The sequence below is a fragment of the Scatophagus argus genome, chromosome 23 (assembly GCF_020382885.2).
Source record: "Scatophagus argus isolate fScaArg1 chromosome 23, fScaArg1.pri, whole genome shotgun sequence".
NCBI lineage: Eukaryota > Metazoa > Chordata > Actinopteri > Scatophagidae > Scatophagus > Scatophagus argus.
Genome location: NC_058515.1, coordinates 8,484,819 through 8,497,426, shown reverse-complemented (window position 1 = coordinate 8,497,426; position 12,608 = coordinate 8,484,819). Strand labels below are relative to the sequence as shown.

Sequence of the window (12,608 nt, the reverse complement as noted above, 5' to 3'; positions counted from 1 at the left end):
CAAACTCACATTAAAACCTGAGTGGTTGTTCTGCAGGTTCGAGTGAAGTTCAGCATTATAACAGTGCTTCTACTTACATTGGCCTTTGTAAAATGGTTTATTGGTGGACCGCACCCACACCAGTATGAAGAAGAGAAACAGAGGCCATATAATCTCGATGACCAGCCGCACCTGCACAGAGGACAAAGTCGTCTTATTTTCAAAATTTGCTTGTGATCTTATATCATATAATGGATGGCATCGTTCATTGTTTTCACATGAGGTCTTTTCCTTTAGTGCAACAGGCGTTGAAAGGGTGCAAAACCCGCACAAACGGATGACCTCAAGGCTTAACTTGTTCACTACATCGTTTCTCATATTCCCCCTTCAGTTTGCCTTGAGGGCTATTCTAGAGACCAAGTACCAAGACACAAGAGTTTGGAGGTTCGACATATATATCTGAACCGCCTTGGTGTATTCCAAGCTCAAGCTTCCACATTTACCAAACACACCTACATGCTTATTTTTATCACTGCTGTCATAGTGGAAACTTCTTTACACACGAGTCAAGGTAACGGGCACCTCTGCAAGTTGATGGTCGAGTAACATTTTGTGCAACAGCAGACTTCGCTTCATAAAGGCACTTCATCCCCGCAATGAAGTGTTTCCCGCAGGGCGTAATGTGCACCAGTAAGATATTACAATGCTGCAGCTCATTCTTCCCTGACTCTTCACCCCCAACAACCTCTTCCATCTAGGCTTTTACGCGTCCCTTGGCACAATGTGGCTCAACAGCCCCATTCGCCGAGCGCCGTGCTCACCCGCCGAGTCCTCTCTAACGCTCTAACCTCAGCTGCCATGGTCGGCCTGCACACTCACGCCTCCCAACATCTCTGCTGGAGTGACCTGCTTAGAGGAACCAGCAGGAAAGCTCCAGGCCGCCAGTTTCCTGCTCCCGTTTTGGTAACGTGCGGACTTTGTAACTGTCGAACAGAAGACTATACTGAGGTTCCTGTCTTCATAGTTAAAGTGGAGGGCAGGTAGAAGTGAGAAAAATACAATCATACACACTGCTTGTTATATAGCACCGTGGGAACCTCATGAATTGAGGGTTTCTGCAGCAGAATAAGGATGAGCGGTGGCGGTTGTACACATTTTATTAAGTTCAGTTTGGTGTATATATAAATCCAGAGTGAATTTTCACTTCTATAATTTTGTCAATGAATTACAGATGAGAAAATTGGAGAAAGTCACAGTGCACATATTTCAAAGAAACTAGATAGAATTTCTAATTCTGTCCTTTAATTCCCTCCAGTCTGTATGTCAGAGAGGATGTAGTTCTGCTGAGAGGGTGAATTATCATAATGTATTCCAAAGAAAAGGCATGGAGAGGGAACACAGAGATCATGGGGACTTTCTCAATGTCTAGCTCCCCAGGCATTTGCCATCGGACACCAGCGTCTTTGTGAATAGATAATCTCCTCCTATGAAATTATGTGAAATACTGGACCATAAAATCAGTTTCATGCCTGTTATAAAATCTTAAAATGCTTGGTGAGGCATTCATATAATTGGTCATTAACCTCCACAAGCCCTCCAGAAGCGTCATTGTCCTTGCTAACTCCCACTGGTTTTGTCTAATAATAATATTTCATGTTGACATTGGCCAAATATCCCACATTCCATGCACAAAACCACCACTGTTCCCTTACATATTTTAGGGAAAAAGTAGGCACATAGTTCTTTCTGATACAACAGATACCATCATGTTCTTTCTGCTGGTAGAGAAAATTAACAAGGGGGATGTTTCCCAGATACAAAGTTGCAAAAATGCAAAATGACTTTGCCTTGAGTTATTCAAAGAAAGAATGAACTTTGATGAAAGCAGATTTTTTTTTTGGGAAGATGTCTTTTGTTCCATTCTGGCAACTGAAACGCTGCTGTGCTGGAACCCCTAACGAAAAAATGGGGGGGTGACGCTCATCACTGCAAGGATATTAATCAAAGAACACACTGAATATCCCTCTCAGAAATGAGTCATCAGGCTAACCATATTCCATGGCAACTTGTTCTGACCCTTGAGATGCAGTTGCAACACATGGTGTTACTGTTATCTCCCCACAGTATGTGACCTCTTGGTTGCTCTGGGTGACATCAGAGGCAATAATATCCACCATATATCACTGGCTAATCATGTGTAGGCCATTGTCTGTTCTGAGAAGAAGACAGTAATGACTGGGTTTCAGGGAAATGGTCCTGGTGAAGGAACAATATCGAAAAGACTTCCAATACAATTTCAATAGCAGGGTTCAAGTATTCTTGGAAAATTTTTTAACATCACTGAGGTGGACACTCATATGATGCCAACACCAGGATCAGTGTTTAAAATCAATCTGTATTGTTTATATTCAGAAAGTATTTGCATTTAGTTACCATTTTGTCCATATTCTATTTAGTGCACATAAATCGAAAGAGTTCACATAATCCCCAAACAAAACCTACTATAAACAGGAAAAAGGCAACACCATTTCAAGAAAAATTTGCCTGTTGACACTGAAAATCGCTGGTTCAAACACTGCAAACAAGTATAAACGTTGTAAAATGTTGAATGTTTGCTTCACGAATGTGTCAGCTGAAGCTGAAACACAGGCAGTTTTAATAGCCAAAAGCAGCTGGATTTCTGGTTTGAACTCGAATCCCTGCAGGCAGTCAAATTGTCATTTTGAATGTAATAAGTGAACTAACATTTGAAGCATACATACATACCGAAAGCAGCTGAACTGCCAGTGGAAGTGTGAAAAAGGAAATTTCTTCTTTAGTGATAAGTGCATTGTAAAATATAAAAAGAAATATCAGTCGGGGCATTTGAGCTTTTAGTTGAAGAGGAAAAATGGATAACCTTTCACAGTCAGGTAACATGTTTTGTTAACTGCAATGATATCAAAGTTTTGGATAACACTGCTGAGGAACAGGCTCTGACAGCGAGTTTGCAAGAAAAGCCAGAAAGAGCATTTGCCCTTCAAACAAAGCATTTAACATTCGTCACTCTCCATCCCATTCCATTAGGCCAGAGACTGGCTTTGTTAGAACTAAAATACAGGCAATGTGACATAACATGCACAAGAGATATATCTCCAAATATTGAAGGTGACACTTGAAATTGGCTGGCATTAAGGTAAGATTGTTCTTGTTCTCTTGCGGGAGAGTTAAAGGCAGCTTTCTTCTATAGGAGACAATTTTCGCCGTAAATCCCCCCGATTACCCGTCCCTCCCATGAATAACTTAGTTGCCCTTGATGACACAACCCTGGGACCATATTCTCATTTTCCCTCCATTGCTGACCATTTTTAGCAGATATACGTTGATTTGCAAAGGGGTTTTGGTGAGCACAAGTGTACCTTTTGTCTCTTCCGGAGAGTGAAGTTCTTCCACAGGAGCAGAGTGAACTGCGTCAGGAGACCCATTACGGCTTATCCTGGCAATATCCTGCCAAAGCGTCGCTATGGCAACTGGCCCACTTAATAAACCCTGGAGGGAATAAAAGGCAGAGTTTGGTTTTAATACAGAGGAGCAATGCATCTTGGGGGAGTGCCACTAATCATTCACTTCCCCAGACCTTGGGGCTGATGGTGCAGCACCTGTTCTAAGAATTATTATCACCTACACACAGCAAATCTCAGGATGGGGCAACGTCTCATCACACGGATCCTCAATGTAAGAATCTTTATTAAAGGCCATGTGGTTGTTTTACTTAATGTACTGCATGTAGAGCTATTAGGTCAAAACCAAAATCTCTTTTCTATTCTTCCTAAAGGGGGATGAGGCAATGTAAACTGTGTTCTTTGCCTCATTAACCACTGCTGTGCTACAAATTCTCCATCAATTAATCATTCTCTCTTCTTTTTTGGTGACTAGAGTAAAATCAAAGACAAAACCTGCACGGGCAACTCTCTCACTTTTCATGTTGATCAAAGAATGCTGTTCAATGTTTACTGGAGGTTTTATTAGCCACTGAACACTGATTACACAGATAACAAACAAATAGATCTGCCATGGCATTTTTACAAGGCAACAACAAGTATGACCTTTACTAAAAACCAACAGTATTTCATTTGACTACAGTTGAATTATTGGCAAGTTGTGAGGTTCTATTCATTACTACAGGAATGTTAGATATTACTGATAGTTTTACCAATTTCCAGGGTCCATTTAAAATATGTTCCAGACACAGACAGTGGGTTAGGTAGACAGACTTTTTAAATGTTTCTATTTATTTATTTGCAACAACTGATCTTGCTGAAATGATGCACTAACCTGTAACCAAACAATAACTTGGTTACAGGTAAAACAAAAAAAAAACAACATTTAAACACTAAACTTTGTTTCATTTAATGTTTTGCATTCCAGTACCAAAAATTACAACCGCCAGGAGGGATTTTAAATGCCACAAAACATCGAAGAATTGAGTTAGCTGTTATTAATAATCAACCTGAGTTATCCAGCTGTGCTTCAAACATGCGGCAGAGCACTTCCACTGGTGCTCTGAGGAGACTTTTAAGCTTACAGTATGTGCACAAGGTGGTTTCAGGTGGGGATGGGGATGAGCTTTTTAGCCCAAGGGTAGTCCTGACAAATGTGCCACCTTTTAACGCTCCATTTCCTCTTTCTGTAAGGGTTCCATCTTCCCTCTGTGTGTTTACATTATTTACTGCTACTTCATGGATGTTTTATTTACTGTCATGGGAAAGCTAAGACTCCCTCACTTCCTCACTTCAATAGCCAGATGAGTTCTAATGGGCTTAAGAATGATAGCACTAAAGGCCACTGAATAATCTGCTGCACAATATTGGTGACTAAGTGTACACTCTCCTGACTAACATTTTGTTTTATTGGCAATAGCAGTTTGTAATGTTCAAGCTGTTATGAAGTTACCAAATGCATTCCATATTTTTGGCATTTACCACAGATTGTTGTAGAATGAATGTACGCTAACATCGCCTCCTCCACAGTGGCTTTCCTTGTAATTATTTGTTTTATCTTTCAATCCAAGGATTACTTTCTATATCTTCTGGGAAAGGCATGCTGGTTACAGAGCTGAGCAGGGGGGGGAAATGGCCTGGATCTTTACATAGAGGCCTCGTATACGCATGACCACTCGACTCCATCAGTGTTTGTATAATTGAGTATGTCGCTTCCACCGCTTTCAAGCCTTGTCTTTTGAAACACGTAGAGTGCGAGAGAAGCACAGCCTGGTACCACCTCCACTGCGAAATCACGTCAAGCATAAAGGGCAAACAACATCTCTGAGAATATACTCAACCCATACGTCAAAAATGTGTGTGTGTGAGAGAGAGACAGTTGTGTTGGTATCTGAGAAAAGAGAGGTGTCTGTAAAAGATGGTGTGTGTGTGTGTGTGTGTGTGTGGGCGAGCGTTGTGGAAAAGCCCAGCTCAAGGACTCTTTTTCAATTCTGCATCTAAAGAGCAGATAACAAGTAACAAGAGAGGGTATGATTGCGATTTGCATTGCAGCAGCAGTGTTACAAAACACAGTGAACACAATTCTCCCGGGAACAAAAACCATGCAGTGTGAAGAGTGTTTTCCAAATCCTCTTTTTAATCTACAACTGGGAGTGTGGAGAATAATTGAAATAAGTTCTTTTCACCGCTTTTTGGACTCCTTTTATTCACAAGACTGTGGCCATCAGGCACTGGCATCAGCTCTTCACAGTGTCATTAGTTCCAAAGAAAGCACCAAGGAAGACAGAAAGGCAGAGAATGTAGTGATACAAAAAAAAAAAAGGAAAAAAGTATTGAGAGGGTATAAGTGCTGATGCATGCCTGGTGTTTGGGGACCGGGGAGAGCAAAGTGCATTATTTCAGCCCCGAGGATGATCGAAACAGTAAACAGACATTTGTCATACAGCATGAGAACAGAAGACAGCACAGAACGTCTACGACATCCGTTACAAGGGGGGCCTCCAGAGCCCTCTGATGGGTATAATGGTCCCTGTGCTCCTTCATTCAATCCGTCTTTTTTCCCTCTCTCTAACTCCATCTTTATCATAAGCTGCCTTACAAGCTCGCTACAACAGGAATTCATACCATGCACTGTGAGAAGGCAGATTCAAACTTATGTGATACATTACAAGGCACCTCAACACCTTCTCTTTGGATAATATATTCAGGTCATTTATTTTTCATTGTTCTTTTTTTTTTTCCTCCCTCAAACACCAGCATGATCAGTCTAGTGATTTAATTGCTGTACAATTTAATCAGCAGCATGGGTCCAGATCATGCTGCTGTAGCTGATTGTGCAACAATAATCTAAACTCATAAAATGTTCTTTAAAAAAAAGAGGCATTAAGAGAATTTCTGATTTATTCTTAATTGTAGTGTATCTGTCATGTAGAAGAGATCCTTAAAACTCCTACCTGTAGTTTTGAGAACAATTTGAGAATATCAGAAATAAATAAATATATTTTTGCTGTCATCCAAACAGAAGAAAAGTGTTGCACAGCAGCTCAGTCTCACCTTTAACGCTGATTTCAATATGAAGGCAGCAAAAAATAATATAAATAAACAGTAAAAAAGCAGTGCAAATCGCAAACATTGGTATAAAAAAAACAAAGTAAAAATTCAATGTTTGATACATCTCAAGACTATATGAAAAATATATTTCCATCACTTATTGAAAATTGCATTTATGATTTACCAAGAACCTGGGTTTTAAATATCAAAAACCCAACTCTACAGGCTTCAAAGATGGCTTTGAAACATTTATAGCTACCTGCTCGCTCCTCCACAGAGGACTGCGGGTTGAATGCAAGCAGTGACAATGAGTTCTACCAGTGACCCAGTTTCTCTGTCCGCTCAGTATGTTCCACAACAATCATTTATTTTCAGAAATATTGCTAAATACACAGATACCAGTGGCCCTGCATATTCAAGCTCATCCTCTCTAGGTGATGTAACTGCACGTCCAGCACTAATTATACAACTATAGCAGCTTCTCCAACCTCAAGGCCACGGCTGCACCCTCCAGGTTGGAGAAGCGACTTGTGGCTGAAGGTTTGCTGGTTCGAATCCCTGGACCAGCAGGAAATTTGGGTGGGGTGAACAATCAACGCAATCCTCCCCTCCATTATTAACGGCTGATGTGCCCTTGAGCAAGGCACCTAACTCCCTAAATGCTCCGCGGGCAACTGACATGACAGTACACTCCTCCTGCGCGTGTGTGTGTTCATTGCATGTATTTTGCTGGGTGTTGCATGCGTGTTCAAGCAAGGATGGGTTAAATGCAGAGGAAAAATTCAGTTTGTGTAAAGATATATATACTGCCACTAAAGCTGATTCTTCTTCTTCTTCTTCTCAGCCGTGCTGTAACAACTTCATTCAGTTGTAATTCATTTTACTTCATTTTGTATTTTGTATTTTATATTTTTATATTTTTTCTTAAGTGTGCAATTTTAATTTTCTGCTGACTATTTATAAGTGTGTTTTTAAGCCGAGAATCTGCACAAAATTTCATTATGCTTGCATAATGACAATAAAGACTCTTGAATCTTGAATCTTGTAGCTTTTTCCTCAGTTTCAGTCCCAAACTCAGCTAGTGGTATTAGCCCAGCCGTAGCTTAAACCTGACTTGCACTGACTATGAGCACATTGTTCTCTTCATTGTCCCTCTTCATGCCCCTGTACAAGTTCAGCGAGGTGACAGGGAGTTTATTGACCCAAAGACGGATCTCGATTATCTTTCAGATCCTCGCACCGCATTCTCAGCAAAAGAAGTGCAAAGTCCTTCAGGAACGTTCTAATTGGTTTTGGAGGAAGTTCATTTCGTATCAACACAAGCTTATAAAATGGCAACATGGCCCCTCTGCTGACACAAAGCGCAATACTGGATGCAACAAGTGAGATAATGACTGGACATCTGACAGAAAGAATAAGCCATTCCAGGCTAGAAAATCAAATCTGCAGCATAAACACTTTAAAAAAGACCTGTTATAACCACAGTTACTCACATCCCGAAAGTTTTCCCTTTGATCAAAATGAACTGTTTCCATCCTTATGTGTGAGTGAAAGACATACACACAGAGGAAAAGTGTGTACATGCCGTACACTTCTACTTCTGTCACTAATTCAACCTTTTGCACCAAACGCTCCCTTTAATCACAGATATTTTAAGCTGTGGTACCGCAGTCAGTCAAAACGATATCACTGATATTAAGTCAGTCATTACAGGTAATTAGTTTTAGAGTTGCAGTATTTTTTAAGCTCTGGTAACTGTGCTTCCTGGGGCAGCCTGTCAATCACTTTTAGCAGCTAATTACTCATTCATTAAAAACAAATGAAACTGATAAATAAAAAGAGAAGGATACATTTTTGCACTTGATGAATCATTAAGACATGTCATTCAAGAAGACATTACTTAGCACATACAGTATCCAGCACAAAGGCGCCTCATATGACGCCCCTTCACGGCCTGTGCCAGGCTCGGTGTAAATCATTAGCATTCCGGTAATATTGCGCAACACGGGTCAAAGTTCATTGTTTTTCCATGTATGATTCAGCAAACAAGCGCACGTGAGCATGTTTAGATTTCCTGACATTCGGTCGACCATTATCACAGAACACAAGACAATAAATGCTTAATTTTCTTCTTTTTTTTTTTTTAAATCTTTCAATGCCCTCACAGCTACTTTATTTCCATTTTAAAAAGCAGCCAGCCCCAGAGACCGGTTTATTAAATGCTTTCAAATAAGATAAGCAGTTCTCGGGGCACTCTATTTGATCCACTGCAGACGAGACAGGCGCAGACAAACACAGGCGCAAGTGTTTATGGATACCCGGGCCTGAGGTCGAGCTAGCCTGGGGAGCACAGAGCGAGCTACAACAACAAGAGAAGAAGAAGAACAAGGACAAGAAGAAGAAGACCACCGTGACCACGAAGAAGACAGACAGCGTCACAACAAGCTTGGCTACAAAACATGTGTTAGCAAAACAAAATGTCAGAAACAAACCTACCTCCGAGCCGTTTGGCTTCCACCCATCAGCACATCTCAGGACCGACAGATGGATTATGGATTTGATGAAGCAGTTGGCTCTCACGCCACAAAAAGCCACACTTTTTTACAACCTCTTTCTCCCACGCACACTCCCTGCCTACCTGTAATGCTCGACATCTCCTTTTACCCCGAGTCATAAACTATGCAAATGACCTCTGCTGAGCCTGTCATAGCGACTGTAGCCACAGTAATACACAGCAGCAGCGGCCGGGAAGCACACAGGTGGTGTAGATTACACTGCAGGTTTCCCCCTAAAGCTCAGTCCCCTCGCAGCACACGTGTGTCCGCTTCTTGTAGCCTGGTCCGAGTCGCTTGGCGAGGCGAGGAGGGCGAACAAGGACCGCTGCCCTGCATTTCCGCTGGCCTCGCTTTTCACACTCACGTGTGTCTCACAGGGCAACTTTGGAAATGTAGTCACCTGTTGACTTAGCACAAATTATTCATAAACTAATTAGTCCTAAACCCCCCCCTCTGTTTTTTTTTTTTTTTTAATAAGTGAGACGTCAATTAAAGAGGTTAGAGACCAGATGGGATCATGGGATGTGTATTTATTTACCGTGAGACAGCGCCAGTCTGATGATGCTGTTGATGATCAACTGAATGTGCCACAAGAGGGGGAGCAGCTAAGTGCAGTGACTGTGGGGTTTTATAGCATCTATATAATTTGGTAACAAGGGGGCTAAGAGTTTATTATGCCAGGTGATAAAGAATAATACCAAAGGTGCACTGGGAGGATGTAATTATGTAGATAAGATGGCTGTTTAGATGGGAAATAAACAAAGAAGGCTCACTCTTCTCGTGTCACTGAAAACATTTTTCTTTCAGGACAAAGTGAGAGCAGGCTTGTCACACAAAGTTCTGCAACTCATCATTCTCACAAAAAAAAAAAAAAAATGACAACATTTGATTAACATTCCTGAAATTCTTCTGAAGAGACATTTAAGTTTGACAAATTTGAACTACCAAATGAAAAAATACCAGCCAGATCTTCAGATAAAAGTACAGTGTGCCAGTAAAGAACTCAAAAAGCAGATTAATCTGTGTTCATTTTCAACATGATTGAGGTCAAACCCTCCTCCTCTTCCTCCTCCTCCTTCAATGCTCTTGCAAACTACAAGAGAAAACTTTTTCGGTCCCTCACAGTCGCTGAGGGGGTGTGCAGGACCATACTTTCAATTCGTTACACACACACACACACAGAACGCAGGTGAAACCTCGATTGCCCAAAAGTAATTGCTTCGACTAATGAAGTGCTGCCGCTCAAAGGTGCCAGTGCGGTGGAGTGCACCTGCTGTTCCCAGGTCAGGTTCCTGTATTAGTCCAGTCACACTAATGAAAAAACAAGGTGCACATTTGCAAAAAGCACTACCTTGTAATTTGTTGCTCACACACCTTAAGGAGAAAAACAAAAAAAAAAAAAAAAAAAGGTGATGGGAACGCAACCAGAAGTTGACATGAAGGAATGAGCCAAGGGGCCACAAGCTGAGAAGCTAAACAAGCATACAGTGAGAAAAGCACTGTCGTGAAAAAAACTGTAATGAAATCAAATATTCAGTGCAGCAAATAGTTAATTTAATAGTTTCTGGCTTTGAAGAGCTCAGCATCGGGATATTATTCACCTTCTTTGGGATGTCTGCTCAGAATGATTCACAGAAAGTTTTTTTTTTCCTATTTCTAAGGAGAAAAACAGAAAGCTAAAATAATTAACAAGCTGAAAATGAGCTGGATCGAGTGTTCCTGCAGACTAACATGCATGGTAAAATGAACTGGGGCGTGTGCGTTAAAAACATCAAACTTTATTCACTCTAAAAAAAAAAAAAAGGAAAAAAGAGTTTGATTTATTAAAATAAAGCAGGGAAAAACCAGCTTATTCTACACAAACATCCACTGGTGCTCCACCTTCAACACCATCTCACCACTCAGACACGATATAGCACTAATGTTTGCTGTGATCTACGGAAATAAAAAAAAAATATATATATATATATATATATATATATATACCCCTTACAGCTCAAACTACTAGAAGGAGTAACAAGCTTCTTTGCAATCCTGGCTGATTTTATTGCCTGCTCAGGGGAGTTCAAGCACAGAAAAGTTGACTGATTTATTTATCTGCATCAAAGTTCAAGCTGACACTATTACTTGCTTAGACTTTCGTGCGCTTGCATTTCAATTTCAGTCAGTTATTGAAAAAAAAAAAAACGGTGGTGGGTGTGTGTGTGTGTGTGTGTGTGTGTGGGGGGGGGGGGGTGATCACAGATGAATACCCAAACAAGAACAGTCAATATTCCAGGCTGCTTACTGAGCTCGACCGAACACAAGGGAGACCTCCCCATGTCTGCTCACTAGTTCGCTTATTTCCTTCGACCCTCATTTTCTACAAGAACCTGCCCCCCCCCCTCCTCCGCCCCACGCCCCCCAACCCCCTCACCACCCACCTTCAGCAGATGAGGTGAGGAGTGAACTCACAGGTGCTTGTTAACTGTGTTCGACTGGACAGACAGGACAGTTGACAGACACTGGGCAGGGATAAACACGAGACAGCCCTGTTGGGTCACAGTTGGCATTTTGGCTCTGCATGCTGTGTTATGTCTTCTTCTTTGCAGGTGGACTGTTGTCCTGGGGAAAAGAAAAGCAGGAAAGCTGAGGAAAACAAATAACAGCCTTGCCTCAACAGATGCTGTTGCCTCTTTCTGACTACCGGCCATGGGTACAATTGTGTTTGTTTTGACTTCAGCCAGCACAGCCCACACAGACTGTGCAGAGGAAGAACACTTCTCACAAAAAAAAAAGAAAAATGACACCGCCATTGTATGGACTGCAGTGAAAATTTGCTGCGAGAAAAACAACACCTTGAAATTTGAACACTTGAGGCCGTCAGATCCAAGCAGAAGTTCTGTTCCACCATTTCTTAGCCAATAACAAAGATACATTTCTTTTTGTTAAGAGGACAAAAACAAAAGCATGATGTTATAAAATGAAGATATATAAAATGAAATTGGGCATTCTTGACTATTGTAAATTTTGAACTGATCATTACAGATATTTCTGATTTTTTTTCAACATTTAAATTGTGATTTAATTTTTAATTAAAAAAAAAAAAGCAAGAGGTCTACAAGGCAAAACTTATTTCAAAGCATAATTTGTCAGGCTATTTAAAATCACAAGGACTTTAAAGGATATTCTAGTTGAATGCAGTTTAAATAAGAGCGACATTAGCATTACACGGGCCCTTGGAGAGAGTCAGTTCATATTGCTTTTTCGTAGCCATTTATCATGATATGAAAACAGCAACCACAGTAACGTCCACGAACAGGGATTTTGCATACCCTCTTTGGCTAAAGTCTGTGAAGGGAAGCCACCACAAGGATCACATCCTGGTCACTGCACTAGCGACTCCTGCCGGTTGGTCCAGCCATGTCCACAAATAAGAACAGGATCTGTGGGGTTAGCATTAACTTCACTGCATATTACGCCCACCCAGTTAAACCTCTCCTGACAAGTGGAAATAGTCAGCTGGTGAGCTTATGTTTAACAGTGGGAGCACATGGTTGCCCGC

The 12,608-nt window shown here is 41.1% G+C and overlaps 1 protein-coding gene across 6 annotated transcripts in view; it reads right to left on the bottom strand.

Annotated features, from left to right (window-relative positions):
• The window catches only part of LOC124054208 (phospholipid-transporting ATPase ABCA1-like), a 131,361-nt gene extending 121,841 nt beyond the window's left edge, over positions 1 to 9,520 (bottom strand). For 5 of the 6 annotated variants that reach the window (XM_046379899.1, XM_046379901.1, XM_046379897.1 and 2 more), the window contains exons 1-3: positions 9,006 to 9,520; positions 3,378 to 3,507; positions 78 to 171 (exon numbers count right to left, since the gene is read on the bottom strand). In XM_046379899.1, coding sequence (XP_046235855.1) covers positions 78 to 171; positions 3,378 to 3,443 — 160 coding nt within the window. In that variant the 5' untranslated portion in view covers positions 3,444 to 3,507; positions 9,006 to 9,520. The remainder of the gene's footprint in view (positions 1 to 77; positions 172 to 3,377; positions 3,508 to 9,005) is intronic. The other variant, XM_046379898.1, reaches the window with a different exon arrangement.
• Between the last annotated feature and the right edge of the window lie 3,088 nt (positions 9,521 to 12,608).